The 25,248-nt window shown below is 40.9% G+C and overlaps 5 protein-coding genes across 8 annotated transcripts in view; 3 read left to right on the top strand and 2 right to left on the bottom strand.

Annotated features, from left to right (window-relative positions):
* Positions 1-2,156: 2,156 nt before the first annotated feature.
* On the top strand, positions 2,157-12,054 carry CAHbeta (carbonic anhydrase beta). 2 transcript variants are annotated; one of them, XR_010437502.1, is made up of 5 exons: positions 2,157-2,317; positions 9,783-10,166; positions 11,049-11,137; positions 11,206-11,393; positions 11,447-11,587. XR_010437502.1 is itself a non-coding variant. In XM_064693885.1 (5 exons), the coding sequence occupies exons 2-5, from the start codon at positions 10,074-10,076 to the stop codon at positions 11,846-11,848; spliced, it is 768 nt and encodes a 255-aa protein (XP_064549955.1). In that variant the 5' UTR covers positions 2,158-2,317; positions 9,783-10,073; the 3' UTR covers positions 11,849-12,054. The 2 variants fall into 2 exon arrangements, 1 of the variants encoding a protein (XP_064549955.1); XM_064693885.1 differs by having other exon boundaries at positions 2,158-2,317; positions 11,049-11,133; positions 11,447-12,054.
* On the bottom strand, positions 11,991-13,578 carry RagA-B (Ras-related GTP binding A/B). The gene is made up of 4 exons (XM_064693884.1): positions 13,424-13,578; positions 13,254-13,353; positions 12,813-13,197; positions 11,991-12,745 (listed from the first exon to the last, which is right to left on the bottom strand). Exons 1-4 carry the CDS (start codon positions 13,433-13,435, stop codon positions 12,307-12,309), a joined length of 936 nt encoding a protein of 311 aa, XP_064549954.1. The 5' UTR covers positions 13,436-13,578; the 3' UTR covers positions 11,991-12,306.
* Positions 13,579-13,697: 119 nt separating this feature from the next.
* On the top strand, positions 13,698-14,661 carry LOC135436314 (GILT-like protein F37H8.5). The gene is made up of 4 exons (XM_064693886.1): positions 13,698-13,858; positions 13,910-14,041; positions 14,092-14,394; positions 14,451-14,661. Exons 1-4 carry the CDS (start codon positions 13,745-13,747, stop codon positions 14,550-14,552), a joined length of 651 nt encoding a protein of 216 aa, XP_064549956.1. The 5' UTR covers positions 13,698-13,744; the 3' UTR covers positions 14,553-14,661.
* A 986-nt stretch (positions 14,662-15,647) lies between these two features.
* LOC135436315 (GILT-like protein 1) lies at positions 15,648-16,754 on the top strand. The gene is made up of 5 exons (XM_064693887.1): positions 15,648-15,886; positions 15,947-16,075; positions 16,138-16,299; positions 16,380-16,517; positions 16,583-16,754. Exons 1-5 carry the CDS (start codon positions 15,794-15,796, stop codon positions 16,685-16,687), a joined length of 627 nt encoding a protein of 208 aa, XP_064549957.1. The 5' UTR covers positions 15,648-15,793; the 3' UTR covers positions 16,688-16,754.
* A 1,726-nt stretch (positions 16,755-18,480) lies between these two features.
* Positions 18,481-25,248, bottom strand: part of LOC135436190 (uncharacterized) — a 42,840-nt gene continuing 36,072 nt past the window's right edge. For 2 of the 3 annotated variants that reach the window (XM_064693698.1, XM_064693699.1), the window contains 3 exons: positions 20,870-21,815; positions 20,502-20,806; positions 18,481-20,435 (listed from right to left, as the gene is read on the bottom strand). In XM_064693698.1, coding sequence (XP_064549768.1) covers positions 18,981-20,435; positions 20,502-20,806; positions 20,870-21,746 — 2,637 coding nt within the window. In that variant the 5' untranslated portion in view covers positions 21,747-21,815 and the 3' untranslated portion in view covers positions 18,481-18,980. The remainder of the gene's footprint in view (positions 20,436-20,501; positions 20,807-20,869; positions 21,816-25,248) is intronic. The other variant, XM_064693701.1, reaches the window with a different exon arrangement.

The following is a 25,248-nucleotide window of genomic DNA, read 5'->3' as shown; positions in this document are numbered from 1 at the left end:
ATTCTTGATTAGTATCGGCAAAAAGCATCCCAGTCAATAAATTTGTCCGTCTTTCTGTTGCAGGCAGCCGTAATCGGCAGAAGTGGATCATCAGATAGCTTCCAGTCGAAATTTATGTATTTGTATGGTTCTGATCGGGCTTCGCTATTCGATGCAAAACCATATAGAATAGGGGTATAAATTTATCACAGGAACAATCGGTCTGGAAGAAAGCTTTGGTATAAAAGGATTCTAGGCCACAATCAGTCCCAAGGACTTAGTTCCAAGCGATGCTCTATCAATACTTGCACAACAGTTTAAGCTGAAAGTTCAGATCACAGAAAAGTCGCCTCCTTTGGCTCTGCAAACCGTTTCAATGCAAAACAATTAAGTACGTCTAGTAATGCATATAATAGCCGCAGCGTGCTAAATGCGGCACGGCCTAACCAGCTGCTGGAATAATTGTTGAGCAACAGCAGCAGAGAGGAAGAAGAAGCAGTACTGAGACTAGGAGCTAACTGCTGCTAAACGGCAGTCATCATTATGATCATCATATTTATTTAGCTGCTGCTGGTGCGCACATCAACGCGGCAATCAAAAACGATTAACAAGATCGCGACTGCAACTGCGACTGCGGCTGCGACTCGAGGTCCAGCTCGAGCTGCTGCGGCACATCCCCTTCTGCTGCCGCCTGACCCACTTGGCTCGCCTGACAGATGTGTGTCAACTGCAGACGGAGAATTTTACAAGTTGTTAAGTGTTTTGATTAAAAAACTAGGAACTGCTTTGGCAGCGAGTGCGAATGTTATTATAGTTGCCAGCCAACATGTGCAACAAGTTTAACAACTCCAACTTTTAAGGCGACTCCGGTTTCTGTTTACTTTGAAGTCCGGGTGCAGGAGCCACAGCAAATGTAGTGCAACAATTTGGTGTCATGTGGCCATGTGTCATGTTTTGGGGTGTTTTAGTCTTTGCCACAAATAAGCACGAGCACACTCGTAGCACACACACACACACACACACACACGCACGCACACACCATCTGAATCTGAGCCAAGCGAGCCGAGCGTAACTTTTTTGCCAGCCCAAAACAGAGCTAAATTTTAATTATCAATCTGTACACCCGCCCAATATACTTTTTGGAACAGAACCAAAAGTTTAACAAGCATGACCTAGGAAGCCACAAGGGCCACATTGCCTACTAAGTACCTCGGTGCCTGGTTCCAACCACAGTAACATATATATATATATATATATATGTATATATATATACTGCCAACCACTCGAGCAAAGCACGAGTCACCGAAAAAGAAATGATTCAAAAGGCCTCAATAACTATGATATGAATGAAAATAAGATCTACTTAACCGGACTCTGCCTACTTTTAAATTTTGTAAAATGTATTTAGATACATTTTTTTATTCCCATATATGAGCTAAAAATTAGGCATCCGAATTCGTAGCACAGCCTTCTAGCCGATGGCTGAATTTAATTTAATATTTGATTTAGTTTTATTTTCTGTACAAACGGTATATTGGTTCGATGAAAATACATGTAACACATAGACGTAATACACAGATGTAAGACATATCCTACACTGAAAGGTATAATTATTAATTTATATCGGCCTCAGAAGCTAAAAAATATAAATTCTTGTATACGTATATACGTATATATACCTCTCCCAATCCAAAACATGGGCATAAAATAAAAATTATAGTTTCATGATCACCAAACTTGATTTTCGAAGCTCGTATATAAAGTTTAGAAATGTTTCAAAACCCAACCCATTCCTAGTAGAAAGGCACTCATTTTTGGGAGCAAAGCCTTGGACTTTGATATTTCCAGGCATTTGGGTACCATATTTAGCCGTTGAAAGTCTTATAACGTAAAGGATGACATTCAAGGAAGCAAGTGATGCTGTTAGATAAAGGAAGGAAGAAGAACGTGCTTTTGTGAGTGCGAGAAGAAGGCCGACTAAGCGACTCTAGAGCCAGCTCGAATTTAGAGTAATTTCTAGTCAAGTATTCCTGACTGAAGTGCTCAAATATGTTTTATTTAACAAATTTCATTTAATACTAGAATGAAAATTTGTTATTTTAAAAGTTAAAACAAAATCTAAATGACTGCTGAGGACAATTTTTTTCGTACTATACATTTTTGATTGCACGTGTTTCACTCTGACAGTCAGCTTTATTGCTTAAAAGTCGGTGGCAAATTGTTAAGGCCTTATGGAGAACCCTTATTTAATTAAGGGCAGTATTTCCGGTGTGTTCGATTAACAAGACTTCAAGTAATTTGGCTGAGCATATCAAAAGACTCAGGAAACAAAGTGGCAGTAAGTATAATACTTGTTTAATCTTAAATGCACTAAAGATAGCACATCCTTTAATTACATCTTAACGAGCTTGATTTTCGATTATTGTTTAAACGCCAGCTAGCTTTTCTTTCGAACCTAACTGCATATGATTCCTGTTCAGTTGCCCAAACGAGCTACTTTTAGATCTGTGGCCCAACATCTGATATGTGCTGCCTGAACGCTTTAAGAGCAACTCCAACAGGCTTAAACAACTTTCATTTAAGTGCGCCCTCTTGTTAAGAAAAACAATAACAACAACAACAACAGAAAATCCCATTACAATGCTCAGCAGCAGCCAGTCAAAAAATATTATAGCGACGTGATTCTTTTGCATTGTCGGGCATCTCAATTTATATATATATACATATATAAACTTTTTTGGCACGGGCAGAATTGCAAAAAAATACTAGAAAGAAAGAAAAAAGCTCATGCCTGAAAGTGTGCGCATAATTAGCCCTATTTGTTGTTGTTGTTGTTTCTGGTTGCCATTATGATTGTCGTCTTTGTGCCAGCAAATGAGCATCTATTACACTTCTTTTGTTGTTCTGCCTGCTATTGTTGTTGCTTTTGCCCTAATCTTGACTCTGCGCCAATGTGAAAGTAACAGTTTTTGTCAATTTCTGGCCACAGCAAACATTTTAACCTAATGTACTTATAAGTTGGGCTTCTCTTATTATGACCACAGGACAGCTAACAGTTTTGCAATGTTAGCGGGAAATTGTGTGGGAAATGCTTGCAAAAATTTTAGTAGAATTGTCGAGAGTTTCGTTTATTCAATTTTGCATGAACTAACTCTGTTTTACCAGAAATAAGGCAATTTTACTATATGATTTTTCTTTTTGGCTAAACATATCAAAAGACTCAGGAAACAAACTTGCAGTGTGTGTTGTAATATTTATTCAAGCGATGGAATGGCTAAAATTATTGACATTTATTTAAATGCAATAATAAATATTACTAAAAGTAATATAATACTGGCTGCAGGCATTAGTAAATTCTTTCTCTGACTCGCCTGCAGGTTTGGTGTTCCGGGTGTTCCTCATTCATAAAGATAGCTTTTGATAGGAAACCATATTCGTACAATGCCTACCCAATATGCAATTTATTATCCAGCTTATTTAAATTCAATATTAAACTATTTTCTGTAACACTTTATCAAGCATTTCTTCCGATTTTCAGCCCATTGACAACATAGACATACCATATGCTTACGTAATTGTAATCTATTGCAATTCTCGTCAAGGCTGGTAAATTGCTCACACGTGTGCGAAGCGTGTGTCCTGAAAAGGATACCAAGGGCTGGCGGAGTCACGACGCGTGTCATTTGGATATTATGTAATAGATTACAAAATATAGTTGGTCAAAAATAAACTCAAGGTCATGACAGTTCCACATCATCTGTCATCTATAAGGCAGACATTCTAACGGGTTAAGGCTTTTGAGTTTTGCATAAGTTTCGAGTCTGGAGAATTGAACGCGCTGCGGGTTACTCGAAAACTGAAACTGGGTCAATTTTGTGTCACATGCAAAACATCGCCGTATGATTTACGACTGCCAAGAAACGGACAGCAACTGCAACTGCAAATGCCACTGCAAACAAGATGCGATTGCGGATGCGCTGACAACGACCAAGACGCAGACGGGAACGGGAACAGAGAGGAAGATAGGCGACGCTGTCATCTTTTGTCATGGCCATAAAATGTCGTTTTTAGCGTGTTGTGCTCTAAGGCGTGCTCGCTGACTGTTTCCACTTAAGTTCGTTGTTGTCGTAAAATCGCGCATTTCACTGTTTGCTGTCCTTTGACACGCCTGCCTACCTACCTACCTGGCTGGCTGGCTGGCTGGCCACCTAGCAGCGGAGCAACCTTTCTTTTGCCATGGTCTGGCAAATGATGCAAAAGCGCATTTTACTTAATGACCTTTCCATTGCTTTTCGGACCCTGTGCCCGGGGTCGAAAGGGTTTTCAGCTCATTTTTCCATTTGTGGGCGTTTTGTTGTCCCAACTTTATGGCCCTACTGGCCTGCAACACTTTTGCATCATCAGTGAACCGAATTCAAAATACTTTTACCACTTATTTAGGCGTAAAACAATTCGTTAATATACTCAATGCATATCAGTTCTCGAACCAGGTTGCCACCAGGCATCAGCAGCAGCAGCAGCGGCAACAGTCGCTGAGATCATGCGTAAGTAAATAACAGACGCGTTGAAAATTGGGTCAGGGCACACCTCTTTATAGCTCCCGGCTCATTGACAGATCGAGCTGACTGCCAGGCGGCATAGCACAGACAAATCTACATCTCACATAACTCATAATAAGCAACGCCCACAAACCATATAAACACAATATCTTGAGCGAACTGACGCGCTTCACAGCTTTTTAACGAGTCCACACTAAGAGTTATAAAAGAAGAAATGCTTTACAAATATTAAAACACTTGAAGTCTGGCAATGTTAACATTGTTTGGGTTAAGGATTCGCAATTATTAAAAAAAAAATTTTGTTTTCAAGCTATTATAACTGCTATAAGATCTACGCGTGTATATCTATATACAGTATCAGGTCGATATTGATGAAATTTTGCTCGAATGTAAATCATAGCGAAGCTCGTAATCTCCAATTTGATGAAAATATACATGTAAATGAAAATGGGTTTCTTTTTATATCAAAACTCTAGCAGTTACACGTATGAGCTTTATGAATATAATGAAAACAGATAGATATTGATTAAGAAATTATATACTTTATAGTCTTAGAAATATCGTCTTTTAGGCATTACATTTTAAAAAGACCGTAGGGATTATTCGATTTTTGCTTTATTATATGTATGTGCATTTATTATAAAACAAATTTTTGACAAAATTTATTATATATTATATTATATTATTATATATAATATATTATATTGATGGTCAATATTATGGAATTTCCTTAATGTGAGTTCTGGGCTCGCTCGAAATATATATATATATATATAATATATATATATCTTTTTGTTTTTTAACATTATTAATTAAGCTTAACAATATAAAGAACTGAATAATTTAAGCTCGTCTGTAACTCCGTTTGGTCTAAAAGCATTTCATGAATTGATGGCCCATTAACAATTCGCCTTTTAGGTGTGGGGTATTTAAACGCAACCGCAGCTCACAGTTAGGCGAATAATGCGCATTTTGGCCAACAACATTGACATATTCAGGTTAAAGAGATGCGACTTAAGCCCACTTTTGATCTCATTTGCTTTGCAAAGAGCGGCAACAACACCAACACCTAAAGAAACAACGACAAAAACAACAACAACAACAACAACAACTGTTAGCATTCTGATTCACTTTCATGCGCAGCGCGATCGTCGATTCCGATTGTGATTGTGAGCTAAGCGGCTAAAACCGAAAGACGCTTATACAAATAAAAGCCACGACAAACACACATACATACAACAAACACACACACACACACAAGTGCACAGGCACACGCACAGACGCACACGCGGACAGAATGAAATGCAACAACAATTACAACAAAGCTGAGAATGAGATTTTATTTGCTTAACCAACGCTGTGAATATTTAATTTGCACACACGCACACACACACACACACTTACACATACTCTCGCAGCTTTAACGACGCTGCTGACCCACTTTTTGAGCAGAGGCAGCTTTAAAGCTGACTGCAGAGAGCCATTCGACGCTAATAAGAACAGCAATGCCGCCATTACGAATACAAATACCCTCACACACACACAAACATACACACACATATTATTGTTGTTGGTGTTGGTTTGGCGTGCGTGCCGAGGAAAGATACTCACTAATTAACTCAACCAAAAGTCAGCCGAAAGAATCAACCGACTTATTTGCAAATTGTGGCTGTGCGAGCGAGAGATAAATATGCACACAAGCTGAGTGGAAGACGGCGGCGAGAACGAGAGATGTGGAAAGAGTGTAAGGCATTGGTGAAAGGGCATGCAGCAGCGAAGAGGTAACACCCATATTAATTATGCTTAGGAAACCCCAAAAAAGTTGGCCAAAAAATTAAATGACATCATTTTATCAGTTTAGTTAGTGGGTTAGTTAGCTGGGAATGTAAGATCGACAAAAATGCTGAAAGAGCTGATACAATGTATGCTATGTAAATAATCATGTAATTATATTTGCAATAGATCCGCATTTTGCGCAACCAACAAAGTTGAATAGAAAAGTAAATGCAGGTTACTTGAAATAAATTTTGAGAAATCTCGTAAAATGATAAATTTATTTTAAATTTTTGGTTAAATGGAAGCTGTATACTACAGACATAACGCCACACATTTTCAAAGAACAGCTTTTACTGTATTAATAATTATGTTTGGACATTTTTATTAAACCCATTTAGTTGCTGCAGTTTAAATTCTGCACTTGATGAATCAATCTGTAAATCCCAACGCACCTGCATCCAAATTGTCTATCTCTCTCTCTCTCTCCCTCTTTCTCTCACTCTGGCGTCTGCCTTTAACTTGGTAATAATCACGATCAGTATTTCACAACACCCACACCAAACTAACACTAACGCACCCATCACGCACCCTTATGCATATGCTATATGTAATTGTATATGTACATATGCATGTATGTGTCTACCTCATTTGTTGTTCAACACTGTTAAGTAACCATCATCATCCGAGTTTTGTTTATGTTCGCTGCTTTGGCCCAAATTCTTGAAAGCTGACAGCAACACACACACACACACACGCACACACATAGAGTGCGAGAGACAGAGGGGGTGGCGGACAGTTCCAGTTCCATTCCCATTCGTAATCCCGCTGTGCGAGTGCGAAGAAAAATGCTGCGGTTCTTCTTCTTTATCGTTTAGCTTTCAGTTGTGTTGGTAGGGTAATCATTGTCATGCTGGCGATTCTGTGCATTATTTTGTACCCACGCTTCTGCCTTGGTTTCTTTTGGCTCTTCTATTTGCTTCTTCTTCTTCTTCGTCATTTTCTGATGATAATGATGATTCCACTAGATAGCAATTGTAATGAGCTTTAAGTTGAATGTTGGCGTTCTGCCCGCCTGATCATCATCATAATCGTGATTTTCTCAAGAGATGCAGATGCTGGCACCATCGTCATCATTTGTTGGTCACGCTGCGGTTTCCCCTCCCCCCCACTCCACGGTAAAAACTTACTTTTTGTCTTCTTTCTTTCTTTCGTTTTCATTGTTTTTGCTTGTTTAACCAATATTTTGCCGCTCGATAATGAAAGGAAAGCAAAACAACAGACGAGTCGAGTCGAGTGCCCCCAAAACAACAATACTTTATAATCATCAAGAGTGAATCTGCTTGGGCATCGACTCGCCTTCAAGCTGGTGAAATGCTTGCTGTTGTTGTACTCCGGCCTGCTCGGCAACTCGGCTCTCCAGTATTTTGTGGGCACCCCACGGGCACAGGCACCGACTCGGAACTGTGTTGGCTTTCATTCTGTTATGGGGGATTTCATAATATTTGCAGTGTGCGTCTCTTTCACTTACAGGTGTGTAACCCACTTTTACCCGCCAAAAAGGTCTGAGAAAAATTCTTAAATGGTTAATGAATGATGCGCTGCACGCTTCCTGGAAACGGCATCGTTTCGTTTAGTTACATGCTTACCTCGGCCCAACGTAATGCCCATTCGCTTAAAGGGTCCATTACCAGAAAAGACAGTCGGCGGCATTTATAAACAGACCAAAGCTTTAACAAGCTTTTCTGACGCCTAAAAGTAGGCAATGCAATCGCTTCAAGTTCAATTAAGATAATAATATATTTTGTATGTGCTATGGAAGCCCTAAAAAGTGAATTGCCAATGCGCAATTATTATTTAAGCATAGACAGATGCATTTACATATGAGTCTAATAAACTGTTTAAGCGATATGAGATCAGACAAATAAAATATTTTACTCAAGTTGTTTTTTATGTTTATTCCATTTTGTTATATTCTATCTCATGGTATGAACCATTGTGGTGTCGTTGAAAACCGTTTGCAACCCTTATTTTATAGAGCTTTTGAAGTGTTAAATTTTTTTTTGTACAGGGTGTATTCTAGTCTGGCAGCCATCAATCAGGCTCTTGTGCCTTTGTGTGAGTGCCCCATGACCTTGTATAGACATATTCAATTTATGGTAAATAGACAAATCAGGCCATCGAAAATTCCATTAATGATAATTACACGCACAACTACAGTGTCCAGCACAAGGAAGCCATAGAGCAAAAAGAAAAAGTTCCAGTCGTATCAGCTACTGTACTATATTGCCTCCTCCAGATCCGCTGATAAGTACAGACTGGTCAGTGTCGTGTTTCTGGGTGTAGTCTGTCTGGCAATTGCCAGCTGTTTCCATCCCGGTTCAATTATGCAATTGATTCGCTCATTTTTGCCGCAAGCTACAAAGTTACAAAGCAAATATTACAGCATATTGAAAATAGAGAGGGCCTCCCAGGCGCCTCGACACTGGCCTAGTTAAGGTGTGTTCTAGTTCTAGTTTCTGCAGACGCAATTTATCGCTGGCGACGTCATCAACCACATGCGAGCCCCCTCGATTCTCTGATTGAAAAACGTGCAAATGTCGCTCTCTGAGCGAATAGTGTGACGCACAGAGAAGATAATACGCTCACGTAGGCGTATTCACTAGAAGAGATTAGCCAAAAGGTATCAATATGTACAAATAATTATTAATATCAATATCAATATAAATATTATCTAAATTTTTTTATTTTTATTATTATTATTATTATTATTATTATTATTATTATTATTATTATTAATCTTATTATTATTATTATTATTATTATTATTATTATTATTATTATTATTATTATTATTAATATTATTATTATTATTATTATTATTATTATTATTATTATTATTATTAAAATTATTATTATTATTATTATTATTATTATTATTATTATTATTATTATTATTATTATTATTATTATTATTATTATTATTATTATTATTATTATTATTATTATTATTTTTATTGTTATTATTGTTATTATTATTATTGTTATTGTTATTATTTTTGTTAGCCTTACTTTCCATCTAACTTTTGCTAAATAATTTTATGACATTTTAACTCATATACAAGTCTGAACTTTAACCCCTTAACCTAGTTGTTCAGTTGCTTGAATGACTAGATCAGACAGATTTGGCAAGCCACCTACGACTGAAAGTTGTTGTAGATAAAGATATAGTTATAGTTAATAGATCAAAAAACACAATTTATTTTCACTATCGCATATTTAGGATATTTGTTAGAAAGTTAGTAGCTATACATTTTCTAAGAAAAAATGTTTATTATAATTAGTATAAGAAAACGTAACTAAGGAAAACCCAATAAATAACACAATATATATACAATACACATATATCATATACCATACATTTTCAACAGTATGAAATCTTTATTGCGAACCTATTCGACTCTTGAGCAGATTTTCCACTCGCCACTTCGACGTTCTCTGAGAGTAAAAGCGGACTGTCAACAATGCCAACAGACGCTCTCGCGGCATAGCCGTCGCGTGTTTTGGAAGCAACAATTTAATTTCAAATGCTCCGCCGACAGTTTTGGTTGGTGCTGCGCGGCGCGTTCACGCAATTCCATTCGGACTACATAATTTGAACACACAAAAAGACAAATCAATTCGAAGTGGGATCAATAAAAGTGCCAAAATTAAGATTACTTATCTCCCGGTCGTCGTCGGAATTAACATAAGTCGCCAGTCATGGAGCGAATTTTGAGAGGAATTATGCGTTATCGCAACACGACCCGAGAGCAAATGGTCAAGGAATTTCAAAAAGTTCGCGACAATCCGGAGGTGAGTAACTGCACCTTGGAGAGGTCAAGCTGGTTGAATCACGTGCATTCATTAATTGTTAATTTGTCATTGACAGAACTGATTGCTAAATAATATGAGCTAAAACATCGATGCACTGAAGCATGCCAATTGCCTTGAGCGACATTTCGAATTATTTTGTTCATGTTTTTATTGTTGTCGGTGTCGGGCCATTATCACACTTTATAATGCCTTTTCAAACCAGACTGAAACCCAGACAATTCGATAGACGCTCTCAGTGTACTCATCCTCACACTCTCTCCCTCTCACACTCTCTCTCTCTCGTGCTCTTTAAAATGTGTCATTAAAGGTATTTCAAAAATGCACCCATCGAACGCTTGAGGGTTTTCTAGAGCTAAGATCTTAGAGAGCTGCAAATCCACTCCGCTCTCAAAAATTGCGAACTTAAATACTCAACGGCTCTCCGGCTTGGCTTGCGTTTTTGGTAAACAAAAAGTAAAGGCAAACCGGTTGAGTTTACTAAAGTGCGAAATATTAATTTTTGTTTTATTTTGTTACACTTAATGTGGTTGCTTTTACTTTTCAACAATCTTTTGCTAATTAACTTTGAGCTAAATAAAAATGTTTAACTTAATATATAATAACAATAATATATACGTCTGTATGCATGTATCTCCATGTAGACGTGTAATGAAGTTGAAGTTAAACATATCAGTTTATAGATACCCTATGTGAGCTGCATGTTTGTCATGATATTGAACCCAAACAGATCCCAGCGAGTACTTTGGCTGTCGTCCAAGTATGCCTCAGCCTGACCAGAAACTCTATACTACTATATATTTTAATACTTATTTTATCTTGAACCCAAATATATGTTCTAATATTTAACTAATACCTTATCAGCCGAAGGCCGTGTTTTTCACCTGCATGGACAGTCGCATGATTCCCACGAGATACACGGACACACACGTTGGCGATATGTTTGTGGGTGGGTACGAGCACATCAATATATAACAAATTAAATATATATTCTAACACCTGTACTTTTTCACATGATTAGTGCGAAATGCAGGAAATCTGATACCGCACGCCCAGCACTTTCAGGACGAGTACTTTAGCTGCGAGCCGGCGGCATTGGAGCTGGGCTGTGTGGTGAATGACATAAGGCATATAATTGTCTGTGGACACAGCGATTGCAAGGCTATGAATCTTCTGTATCAGTTGCGGGATCCCGACTTTGCCTCCAAGGTGAGCTTGTTCAGTATGGTCTGGAGTCATTAAATGAACTCTTGCCCTTTCAGCTTAACCGTCGGCTGTCGCCGCTGCGCTCCTGGCTGTGCACACATGCCAACACCAGTTTGGAAATGTTTCAAGAGTGGCGCGATGCGGGCATGAAGGATCCGTTGATATTCTCCTCTGAGACGCCGCTGCGCCGCTTTGTGGCCTATATTGATGAAGAGCATAAGTTTGCAATTGAAGACAAACTGTCTCAGATCAATACTCTGCAACAAATGTCCAATATTGCGTCATACGGTTTTCTTAAAACACGCCTCGAAACGCACAATTTGCACGTGCATGCGCTTTGGTTTGACATATACACAGGTGACATTTACTACTTTAGTCGCGGATCCAAGCGATTCATTGCCGTGGACGAGTCCAGCGTAGAGCAGTTGTCCGCGGAGGTGAGACGGTTCTACTCCTAGTTCTGTACCCTGCGGCCAACTCAGCCAGCAGTGCCTTGGATTTATGTGTCTGTGATATGTGCAACACAATGTTGGGTCTTCTACAGTGTGCTTATAAATAGTTCTCCCCTACTGTTACTTGTTACTCGTATCAGAAGTGGCATTTATATATAAATATGTCCTATTGTTAGCATTTTGTATTTATAAATGTTTGTTTTTACATGTAATGTGTGTTTTTTGTATATAAACTTAAGACCTAGAGGTTTAAATTGTAAAGCATTCTTATAAATGTAGGAAAAATCAACGCTCATACTCGTTCGATACACATGGAGATGTTGGTTATATGTTATGGGAAGCAATAAGAATTTTCGGCTCGATCGCCGCTTCGATGTGCAACAATAAACTGTTTGTTCCGCGTAACGGAAAACAAACAATAACATAAACGGAAAAACATTAAACTTAACGACAGTCACAGCCCATCAGTGGTACTTGTGGTTGTGATGGTTCATGGCAATGTTACTTTGATTCTCCAGCTCTTCAAAGTACTTGCGGGCATTCCGTATGTTCACCAGCGTCGACTCTGAGGGCAGAGTGGGATCTGACATGACCACCATGACGTACGTATTGCTTGTGAAGGTATCGATGAAAGCGGCAAACGCATTGTTGCGCACCTCCATAGATTGGAACTTTGCGCCCAGCTTGGAGCAACTCAGTTTAAACTGTTTTATGATGTTCGAGACCTTTTCGAAGCGATGCGAGTCACGATTCTTTTTGCTCTGGCAGTGCGAGATGACCAAAAACGTGGCTTTTTCGAACAAGAGCACCTCGTCTGCCTCAATTACATTAGCAAAATGCGTCAATGAGTTCTCCAGTGCCGCCACATTTGGAATTAGCATGGTAACAATAGACGACCAAGCTCTGTGAGAGCAAAGGTTAATTAAATTTCATACCCAGTTTATAAAGCGTGAGCAGTGCGAATACTCACTTGTACAATGTCTCATCCCAAATGCTGGTACGGAAACATGTAACATTGCCAGGCATGGATAAGCGTATGAGATCGCCTTCGCGCTCCTTGAAAACACGGTCGCGTTGATCCTCGGCGAGCAGATCCATTTTGTGTACCAAACAAAAGATCTTGGCTTCGGGTGAGTTGTGCAGCAAAGCCTCCAGGCAACTTTGATAATAGTGCACATCCCGTTCCATTTCCTGGCTCTCCACATCAAACACATAGATAAGCACCTCCACATTTCGAAATATGTTGTCGGGCTGCTGCGTACAGTACTGCTGCATGAAGCTCTCCTGACCGCCGCAATCCCACAGATTAAGCACCAGGTTGCCTAGAAAACGCACGTGCGAGTGCTCCACATCGACTGCAAGTGAACAATTGTTAAACCTTACATTGGAACACTGTCAAAAACCTATTTACTTGTTGCGCCCAGACGTGTCGTATCTCGGGCTATATAGTTGGCGAATATAATAGACCGCATACTCGTCTTTCCGGAGCCGCTCTTGCCCATAAGCAGTACCTATGGGTAGAACAAAATAATTAAAACTTAAGCTCGAGAGTTATTCCAACCGTTTTTGCCATTCATTTACCTTTTTCTTCATTTTTATTGCTGTTTTCAGTTTGTTTTGTTAATAAAAAGGCTGGGTCTAATCGGAATAAAATGTTAATGTAAATTATCGGTCACTTGCCGATAGACCGTCGATAGACTGTGGCGGTCGGTCGGTAATTCATTAAAGCAAGGCTGAAGCCCTTGATTCAGAATATGTAATTTAATTTGCCTGTTGCCCAGCACTTACTACACTCAAGCAAAAGCTCTTTGCTACGAATTTGTTCCGCCAATTTTGAATGTGCGGAATTAATTCCATTCGATACGCACTTCAGACAGTCAAATACTAAAACAAATTTAATTTATGTGTCAGTTTCTAGCTGCTGTCAGGCCGGCTAACATGAAAGGATTGTATATTATTCTGTGTTTGTTACCTTCTTTGGAATGTGGTACCTCACGCTGTAGGCGTTCAATAAAGGTGACTGCCCAAACCTGGTAAATCAATCGCTAACTAAGACTTTTCAAACAGCCTCTGGGAATGACTGTGTTGTATGAGTCCCTATGTCCCGACAGCCAAGAATTCCTAACAAGATTCTGGCCAGTTTTTCGGGATTACCATAACTGCATTAATCTAACCTTGGTCCCGTACGGAAAGGCCAGAGTAAGTTTATGCTGAGAATCCGAATTCAAAATTAATATTATTATCAACAGCCGGCAGGAAGGGGACATGCATGCCAACACGGCCGACCAGAGTGTTGGGGCAATCGGATGCAGGACTGTGCTCTACACTCCAATTTAAATCAGTTAAAGCAAATGCAATTTATCACTTGTCAGATGCAAGACCTCCAGCTGGTGAGAAGAAGGAATTTCAAGTGCGCCAAATCCTTGAATATCGTTAAGAGCGTAAGGCAATGCATGAAACCGAACGGCCAAGGTAATGATCTTCAGGCCGAGGCCTCGAGAATAACGAGTCAATATGCATTTAACGAAATACCTGCAATTATCTACAATGGAGTAAGTATTTTTCATGAATCTCTCAGGATAAGCATATATTTTGTCAAAATCTTTAGGTACTTGATGACGACCTGCAGGCGGCTTCCAACAACAATTTACGTCAAACTCTTTGCGAAATTATGGTAAAAACTAAACATTTATTACCTCATGATTGTTAGACCTATTAGCTGGCCGTTAAATTGCAATTTTACACCTAGCTTCGATACCCTACAGCTAGCTCGAGCTTGGCTCGAAGCATTATTCCAATAAAGAGAATATTTTTAGATATTAAAAATTATCTGTAATGGAAGCCATATTTATCCTATGTACCCGCTATAAATGGGTCCTATAAGTAATAGTTGAGTATGAATGAACGTTTCGGCTGTTCGGAGCGGGATATAGGGTATCTCCTATTCGGCTAAATTATTCAAAATTCCCAGTGTAGGTGGCTTTGTTAAAGCTTATGTATGCAACGAGCGTGGGTATTGCCCGGCTTTACCTGGGCCATCGGTCTTATAAAAAACAAATATTCCACCCATTTGCTGCCCATGGAAAATCTAAATATACTCGTTCTACCATCAGTCGGTTTTTACCGGAGTCGGTGAATCACTTTTCAAATAATATGCCTCATAAATTGGAAGAACAAGAAAAAGTTGCAATCAACAGTTCTCTACCCATTTCGCAAAATCAGTTAACTTTATATTATAATTTAACTTAAACAATAAATATAGCGTGTATTACCCGGCGTTGCCCGTAAACATTTCATTCTAGTGGATCTATCACACATTCAAAATTGCTGAAACAAGTTTAAATTAAGTTTTTGAAGCTGATCGGATGATAAACAAAATAAATGTCAGCCGTTTTCGCTTATTTTCCACACTTGCGGGTGGAATTTTCGAAGCCCAAGACAAGAAACGATTGCAATATTAATTTAAACTGAAATAATCACTCAAAAGAACTAGTTCATATTAACGCGCTCTCATTGAATTGTTTTGGCTACTTAAAAAGTCTAACGGCACCCGCGTAAATTAAAATTTCAAGCTGAGAAATGAAATCAAATCGTGAGAAACGAAGAAGAAAATTTTAAACCTTGCATGATTACAGTTAGCTCACAATTTGTGAATGTGTGAGCAGAATAGCTTTTATTGGGAGTTTGGTTAAAAATACAACAAAATTAAAAACCGGCTTACATGAGAGAATGGCCAAGCTCATTGAGTCCCATCCAACGCTTGGCGCTCGGTCCAAAAAAAATTCAGCCCAAAAAAAGCGACAAAACATTCAGTCGCTGAACTGAAATCGAATTGAACGGTCGCATAAACTGGCGCTGTTCGATTCTGAGCGAAAGTGCATCGAAGGTCGGTTTCCATCGATTGGGCATATACTGAACAAGTGTATTGGAAAACTCGTATTCAGGGTGAAAATGTGTAAACTAATCACTGCCTTTTGCATTTTGGCCGTGCTCGGCTGCATCCTGGCCGATGAGAGCCCGCGTGACAAGCGTCAGGCTGCAAAGGTGAATAGCTGCGAAATATGTATATTTAAGATTTTAATTGATATATCCCATTGTCTTAAGCTGCACATAACGCTGCTGTACGAGTCGCTGTGCCCGGACAGCAAAAACTTTATGCGCCAACTGGGGCCCGTTCACCAAGAGCTGGAGCCATACATTGACATTGAGCTGGTGCCATTTGGAAAATCAGCGGTAACTATAATGAGCTGGTGAACAGGGGGAAATGGCAACTCAGGTAATCTTCCCATTTGCAGTCCGAGCAGAACGGCGCCCTATTCCACTGCCAGCACGGACCCGCCGAGTGCGAGGGCAATCGTCTGCAGAGCTGCGTCATAAGCAGCACCCAAAATCAGGCGGCGCAGGTGAAATTCGTGGTTTGCCAAATGTTTGCCTCGAATTATGCAAATGCCGACAAGGTGCGTACGCTGATTGTTTATCGAAAGCCCAGCATTTGCTTAACCAGTTAGCAAATACCTTCAATATTCGCCACATTCAGTGCGCCAGCCAGGCCGGGCTCTTGACGGACGTGGAGTACTGCATGAAGACCCCGACGGGCACCAAGCTCCAGCTGGACGCGGAGCTCATCACCAAGCGCTATCGGCCCAGCTTTGTGCCCACCATTGTCTACAATCGGGTAAGTAATCGCCTGCCCAATTGTTAACTGGTTTCACTCCGGATTACGCGCTCTGGCCCCAACAGGTATTCGATCAGCAGCTGCAGGACCAGTCGCTGCGCGATTTCCGAGCCACCGTTTGCTATTTGCTGCGCCAACAAAGCGCGCTGCCCGCCACAGTTTGTCAATAAATGTGCTCATACCATGTATAATTGCCAGATTAGTTGTGCAAATAAAAATTGTGAAGAACCAAGCAAACTGCTTTTGAAACTCCAACCATGTGCACACATGCGAGCAAATTGCCCAGTTTAAAAAATGTGCAACACGTTTTAATTTTTTTTTTACTTCAATTCAAACAAGTTGCAATGATGCAGTCGGATGTAACCGACTGCCCAATACTCATTCAGGGTGCAATGAGCAGGTTAAAACATCTCATTGTTGGCTCTCCTCTGAAATTATTTGCCCTTTATCTTTAAATCTGTGGAGGATAACGATTTTCGCGGCTTTAATACCTTAGCTTTAATATCCCCAAGCAGACAGACAATCGAACGGATCGACAGGCAGTCGAGCATTGCAAAAATCCAACATACTCTTTTCCTTTCGCATGAACGGGTATCAAAATAAAAACATTTTTACAAAACAGATAAGATCCAGCTCGTGCAACAATTAAATTTAATATATATACATACACTTAATTTGTCTTCTACATATATATAAAAATATAAATTCGGTAATACCCTGTGTTAGGGTACTTAACTACCTTAGAGCCATTATACATTCGCCTGGAGTAAAAAGCTGGCAAATATATATATATACTATATATTCCATTGCGCATACGTAAATCTACATGCTTACGTTGGGCTCTTTTTAGTATTATGGTCTTTTTAATTGTATCGTCCGACGGAAAGGTTGATGTTTAGACAGAAATTGCTGACATTGCTGGATTGACTCGACATGTACATTTATTTTATATACAGCTGGGATACCTGCGTCTGGTTTGGTCGTTGAGTGCTGGCCAAAATTAGTATAAATTATTTAGAGTCCGCATAAAAATATAATTGGTTTGACTTTGAGATGCCGCATTAATACTATCTAATTAAATTAAGTGAATCCAAATTATCAAAACTTTGCTGAGGCAATTTAGGGGAAAAAAATCAAGAAATACCGGCAAACGTTCGGGGCTAGAGCAGAATCTAGAGAATTGTTCAGCGGCGTATGGGGACCTTTTCAGCTGGTGAGTCGCAAGAGGAATAAGAAGGCAAATCAAAAAATTTTAGCATAAGATGGAATGGACAAAGAGCTCAGATCTGAATAGTATAATATATATAGATGCATATTCATAAATGCATGTACATACTTATGTACTAATTGACTAACTAACGAACGAGTATGATTATTTCCTGGCTATCTATTATTTGTAGGAGGAAGACAAACTTTTATATGTATAAAACAGGAAAGTAAAATAAAGTGAGATCTCCATCCCCGTCTCTTGGGAGAGAGAAATATGAAGTAAGAGTGAAGAAAATGTATTAGATTGCCAACTCAACTTGCCAATAGACATCTATAATTGAAGTAAGCAAAAATGGTTGTTACTTGAATACATGAGAATCGCATAGTACGGCGCTAATACAAATTTGTTATTTGCAGAGCATTAAATTACTAGTTGGCATTAAAATTTGAATGCTCCTAAGCGCTGATATATCAAAATGTACGATTATTTCATTGCAATCTATTATTAATAGAAAGCAGACACGACTTGTATCTATACAAATAACAAAAAAAGCAAATCGAATGTGAGAAATATGAAGAGAGAGTGGCCAAAATTGATCATATTGCCACCTAACTTTTTAATATGACACACTTTAAATAAAGCATGTAAATTTGTGTTTTAGTAGGACAGTATTAGATATTCCTTTCTTATTTACAGAGCCAATCTGGTATCTCAAAATGTTTTTAGACTCTCCCATAAATTATAGAGATCGCATATTGTTCGCTACTTTAGTTGCATATATTTCATAATAATAATTTATATAGGTAGGTAAGATACAATTCATGGATTACATATAGTACATGCAGTGCTTAGGGCGCCTAGTTTATTTACAGAGCAAATCAAACAGTATCTTTTCAGGAAGAGTGCGGGGAAGACCGATAAGAACAAACAAATCAATTGTGAAATTGGGGACATATTAAACAAAAAAAAAATAATAATAATAATAAAAATATAAACAAAAATCAATGTATATAAGTATAATGGTTTTGTGCAATAAAGAAACATTTACACAATAATATCGTTAGGTTATTTCTTTGTATGATGAGCCAACAACAAATGACTTATGCGCTAAACAGCTTAAAGGTAAACCTAGGGCTACGACTACAATAGGTAATTCAATTTCTTGCACTTTCTGTTGCTGACGCGTGCGCAGAAATAACAATAAGGGGGGAAACATCTATTTATTAAAGCATACTTTCGGGCGGATGGGACTTTCAGACCGGCGTCCCTGTGCCCGCTGTGGCGCCTAGGCTGAGCGAGCGACGCGGCGCCGGCTTGGGTGGCAGCTGGGGCTTGACAGGTGCCGGCACGCCCACAACGCCAGCATTCGCCTGGACGCGCTCCTTCTCCTGGAACTCGACATAGCCGCTCTCATCGCTGCACTCGGAATCGTCATCCGAAACGCTGGCGGCATCCGCCGGCTGCTTGGGATCGGACACCTCAAGGCAGCTGACGGACTCAGCGGGAGACGAGGAGTTTAGCTTTAGGGTAATGCTGCTGGAGCTGCTGTAGTTGGTAGCGTCGCTGTTGTGGCGCAGCTGCTGGCGTCGCTTTGACTCCTCCAGTCTTTGGTAGATCAACATCTGTTCGAGCACCTGCTGCTGCACATTGCTGCTTTGAGACTTGTTGTACTCCTCCTGGTTGGCATTGGTCACGGTGCTGGCCGTCTCGCAGCCACTGGAAATGGAGCCCTCGTCGCTGTCCGGGCTGGCCAGGCACTGCTGGGCACCAGCTGCGCCCACCTGCGCTATGCCGCTGGCAGTCGTCGAACTGGAAGCATTGGACGAGATAGAGGACTGCGGCTGGTGGCGATACTGCCGGCTGGCCTGCTCGCTGTTCCGCTTGCGCATGGAGCTGCGGTGAAGCATCGTGAGCATGGCCGCCTGGCGAAAGTAATGGTCGTCCGCGTCATCTAGGAAGTCCTCCTCCCCGTCGCTGCAGACGCCGCTGCGGCGCAGATGGACAACGTCCTCGCTGTCGAAGTCAGCCTGCGGATCGGCACTGGGATCGCTGTTGATGGTGGGCAGCAGGCTGAGCGGTTCCGCCTCGTCCCCTTCATCGAGTTCCGTTGGATCCACCGGCAGCTCGGCCAGGCTGCCCAAGCTCTGGCTGCTGTTCTTGTGCAGCTGCATGTCAAAGTAGGGCAGCAGCTCGTTGCTCAGCGTCGTGTCGAACTTGAGCAGCTTTTCGAACTCGTCCGAGTCGGAGCCGTCGTTGCCAGAGGCAACAGCTGTGGCGGCCAAGCTGTTGATGCTGCTTGCCGGCAGCTCAGGCTCCGGCATCGGCTCCAATTGATGTGAGCAGCAGGTGACCGCCGCCTGAATCTTGCCCGTGCGGCGTATGGAATGACCGCGTCGACAGCGCCGCCTGCCCAGCGTCATGGCCGGATACAGTGAATCACGCTGGCAGCAGGGCATCATTTCGGGCTCGTTGGTGTCCTCGATCTCGTCGCCCTCCTCCTCGCCGATGGCCTCCTCAATGGCCATCAGCTTGGGCGCCGACTTGGAGCGCTCCAGCGGCGGCCTGTAATTGTTGCCGCCCACGCTAAGCATGATCTTGCGCCTGGGCAAGCTCGGATTGTCGTACACGGCATTTGCCAGGCTGAGACGCGCATTTTGTTTCAGAATTTTCTCACGCTTAAATTCCCGCAATGCGCTCTCCAGATTGTCCTGCAAAAGGGATAACAACAGCATGGATGAGTAAAAAGTAAATACAATGAGAGTTATTCCACTCACCCGCAGTGTTTCGCATATGTCCTGGGCAATCTTCTCCTTGCTGCAGAGGACCGCATGGCAGCGCAGCTCGTGCTTCAGCTTGCGGCCCTCGTGCCTGTAGATCCAGCAGAAGACGCGCGGATAGTTCTTGGGCGCACAGCAGTAGGTGATGCGATTCGACCAATACTCGGTCAGGCCGTGCTGCCGTGTTGTGGCCTTCAGACCGGAGGCGCACACCTTCACCCGCATGATGACATCCGGCTTGGTGTGCTGTGTGTAGTTGCGCCACAGCGTATTTAGTTGCTTCTCGACGCAGCCCTCGCCTGCTGGAAAAGCGAATGAGTATGAGCCAAATCGGACGCAGATCAGGGTTATTCTCATGCACTTACCCTTGGCCCAGCCGGTGAGCACGTTGCCCAGATAGGACACCTTGTACTCCGGATCCGGTGTGCTGATGTCCACGCTGTGCGTGCGCTTCCACCAGAGCTTGCCGAGTCCTCGGGTCAGTGTGCGCATAGCCTTGGCGCTCAGCTGATCCTCGGCTCGACCCACATGCTCCCGCCGACTGCCGTACTGCAGGTCGCGCGAATCTGTGGTCAGGCTGACCACATTGGTCACCTGCACCGTCTCGTCGCCGCCGGCAATGTCGCCATCCTCCTTGGACATGCGCTTGAAGCGTTCCAGATACGGGCGTTCCGGGCCGCGACGACGACCGCTAAACGTATGAAACTTGCCGCTGGCCTCGTTGGCCAGACGCTTCTGCTCCTCTCGCTCGAACTTGCGCGCGTTGTACGTGTTGCCCAACAGCCGGGCGATGCTGCTGCTCTTCACAAACTTGTGCTGCCTCGGCGGCGTTCCAATCGGCACTGCTGGCGTTGGCGGCAACAGCAGACTGTTGCTAACCGGTATGGGCGTGGCAGCGGAGGCGTTGACGGGATTCGATATTGTGCCCGAACTCGGCTTTTTGCTGCCAAAGCTGAAGAGTGTGCGGCGTTCCTTGGACTTCTTCAAGGTGTTACTGTTGTTGTTGCTGTTGTTGTTGGTGACATTTGGTTGATTGTTTGGTGTGACTGTTGCTGTTGCTGTTGTGTTTGATCCTTTGGCGCTGATTACCGCGCCATTGGCGCTGCGGAAATCCTCGTAGTCGTTGTTGTTGTTGTGCCTGGCGGCGATGAAGTCAACCTCATCGCGACTTTCCAGCGACTCGGCGGGAGTCGTCATCGCTTTGCTGTTGCTGTTGCTGCTGCTGTTGTTGTTGGTTGCCATTATGTGAGCCGATGTTGCTGTGGTAGCTGCTGCTGCTCAATATCCGTTCGATTGTGACATGTTACAGAGCTGTAATTGAGAAAGACAGCGGTTAGACACGATTTGTATTGAGCAAACAGGATTCAAAGAGAGAGCATTAACTCTGGCTGTCAAACGACTTGCGAAACGCTAAGCAAATCGTTGTCAGGAATCGTTAGGCAACTAAATGGAGGTATAAATAATCGATTTAATATCGCTAACTTTTTCAAAGAAATAATATAATAATAACAGTATTAAAAAGAGTATCTTAATATGTATTTTAAATGTCGAACATTTTTTTAAGGCTTTATAAAATCGTATTTACCCAAACTTGGTATTAATAAAAATAAAAAAAACATTATAGCCTGAAATTTAATGGAGTACCAAGTTCATCAAATATTATACTTTTTCACATTGCCAGGCAACTTTTTGCCTTCCAAAAATATATATAGATAATAAAGTATAATTAAAGTATTTTCTAATGATTTATTTGGGGTAATATTGTACTATTGTACTTTTTATTCTATTTTATTTATTTTAATTTATTTTATTTTGTATTTTTGAATACGTGTAGTTCTCCTGAAACTAACTTCTCTAGGAAGAAACTTATTTTGGCATAATATAAGTAGTTAGTAGAATATATTCATCTAAGAATATAAATGTGGCTATCGCAATTTTAATAACTTTTTACCTCAGATATTTAATACCAACAGAGGCAGCTCAGCTTGTACACGACAAAGTCGTTATGGCCCTTGACAAATGACCACTTTCGCTGATTAATTTGGCTCTGTGAACACATCCAAAACTAACTTTAATTAATTTAAAAGTGTATTTTTCTTGCTCCTGCAAGTGAAGAGTGAAGAGTGTCAACTTTAATAAATCGTTTAATTGCCGCATAATTAACACCTCAACCGGCTGTAAAATAATTGTAGATGTATTTTTACTCCATTGTCTTGCTTACTTTTTTTTTTCTTTGTGTAACTGAACGAGTTGGGATGTAACAGATTGTTATGAGGCTACAATGTGCAAATATTTGCGGTATTGCTGCACGGGCAGGTGTGTGTGAGTGTTTATTTTGGTGTGTTTTCTGTTTTGTTTCGTGTGTGTGTGTTTTTTTCACATTATTTGGATAATAATTGCAGTTTAAAAGCATTTAAAGGCGAAACTATCAAAGCCATTAGCTACGAGTATTAAATGCCTAATTATAGAGCTAATACAGATGACGTAGTTCCCAGCTGATGATGTTTATAACAATTTTTTCGTATATATATATTTGAGTTAATTGTCCGAGGCAAGGGCTGGTAAGCGTCTATTTTGTTTTAATTGAACGGATTTAATATTGCAATCTAGATAATCGCCTTTTGAAAATTTAATTTCCCGTGTGCTCATAAATACCACAAATTTTGCATTTATTGCGTTCATATTTCGCCGCCAAAGCGACCAAAAGACCACATGTCTGCTTAGCTAATTCTGTATGCTTGTAGATTAGGTGCGGGCATATTAGCTGGCTCAGATAATAAGCCAAAACAAGTAGTAAAGTTATTTATAGTCTGTGAGCTCATCATGTGACTACAATCAGTCCTTGCAGTATCAGCACTCGAGCCTGTTCATTATTGGCGTGGTCATCTCCCAATCGCGACATGCCACCCAAATCTTAACTGCGTGTTATACATTATCTAATCTTTAATTTTTAATTGTGCTGTAGCACTGATTTCTCAACATTTATAACATATACAAATTCCACATATTTCAAGATGTCTCGGGAAAAACCTTTTTATACCGTGCATCCATTGAAAATGGGTAAAAAGGGTATTATGTATTTGTGCAAATGTATGTAACAGGCAGACCGACCCTATAAAGTATATAGATTCTTGATCAGCATCAACAGCCGAGTCGATTTAGCCATGTCCGTCTGTCTGTCCGTCCGCCCGTCCGTATGTATGAACGCAAGGATCTCAGAACCTATAAGAGCTAGAGACTGTGGGCTGTGGGTCCTCCTAGTGCCCGCGCAGATCGAGTTTGTTTCCGGTATTCGATAACTTGACCCGTTTCCAAGTAATCGATAAAAATTAAATATCGAAATCCTGTTTTTTGAACAATTTCGGCAAATAATATGAGCTAGAGTCACCAAACTTGACATGTAGCTTCGAGAATAGTATATATATATCAAGTATTTTTCATTTTATACCTATCGCCTGTCGGAAGAAGAGGGTTCAGGGTATCCGCTAGACGGCAGCTCCTGACTAGAACCTCTTACTTGTTTTATTTTTTGTTGCAGAGCAAATGTTAATCGGAAGTAGGTTAAGCTTAAAGTGCAAATGTTTGAGTTTAACATTCAACAAATCGAATGGTAATAAGTAAATGATAAGCTGTCAATTGGCCAATCTGATTTACAAAATTCCCCCTTAGGAAGCAGCACATGGTCAAAACTATTTGATTATTTATTTATTCTTAACTTCCATGCACTCGGCTGCGACCCGACTCAAGCCATGTCTGATTTAATAGCAGGAAATTGCCAGCGGCTGAGGCAGACAAGAACAATTGTCATGCAGCAAAGGTGTCTATGGCAATGCAACGACCTTGAAGTTGTGCAGGTGTTTCGGCTGGCCACGTCGATAAAGTTTTACGATATTTGCCCAAAGGTTGGCTGCTTTCACTTTTTGCCGCAAGCCTGACCAGTTGGCCCGTCTCATGCCGGCAATTGTCAACGGGCAATTGTGCGGGCGGCCCACTCATTCATAGACATCTTCGAGAAAGCCCAGTTGTCGAGCTAACGAACCCGAACCCGAACTCAAGCCCAAGCCCAGCCCTCACTCAGGCCAATGACATCGATGCGCAGTTTTCACTCTACAGGAAAAAATTACAATATATTCGTAATCTGTGTATGTGTGTATGTAAAAAGAAGAGACACCGAAGAAAAGCAAAGAAAGCGCGCTGAATTTGCCAGAAAGTTTAAACAAAAGTAAGTAATTGTTTTGCCTGAGACGCCGAGAGACGCCCCTTGACCATTATCATTTATGCGGCTGGGCTGTGTTGCTTTTGTGTTGCTCTGTTTCCTGTTGCTTCCTCCCAAGTCCATAATTGCGCCACCTTTTATTTAATTATTTATTTATTTTGTACGTGTGTGCGCATTTTGAAAAGCACCAAGTGACATTAAATTAAAGAAGCAAACAAATAAGTAAAAAAAAATAAAAGTAAATAAGCGATACTTTGTATTATTTACTCTATAAGAAATGCAAAAAGCGTAATCAGGAAGTGTTGCCGTTTAAACAGTTGGTGTTCGTAATTTTAATTTGGGGGCAGACAACAACAGGAGCGCTGCAGATACGTAGGGTTAGGCGCCCAAAAGAGGGGCTCAAAATAAAGCTATGACGAGCTTTAACTAAGGAGAAGTGAGATACTCGGGTGTGCTCGACTAGAAGTCTCGGGAAGAACGGGCGAGGCATACAAATAGATTAAAGTTGGAATCTGTGAATATACACAT

Source organism: Drosophila montana, unplaced genomic scaffold (assembly GCF_035044405.1).
Source record: "Drosophila montana isolate Dmon_TW-CO22-7 unplaced genomic scaffold, ASM3504440v1 contig_3733_1, whole genome shotgun sequence".
Lineage (NCBI taxonomy): Eukaryota > Metazoa > Arthropoda > Insecta > Diptera > Drosophilidae > Drosophila > Drosophila montana.
Note: the sequence above shows the minus strand (reverse complement) of the source record. Positions and strands in the feature narration are given on the sequence as shown.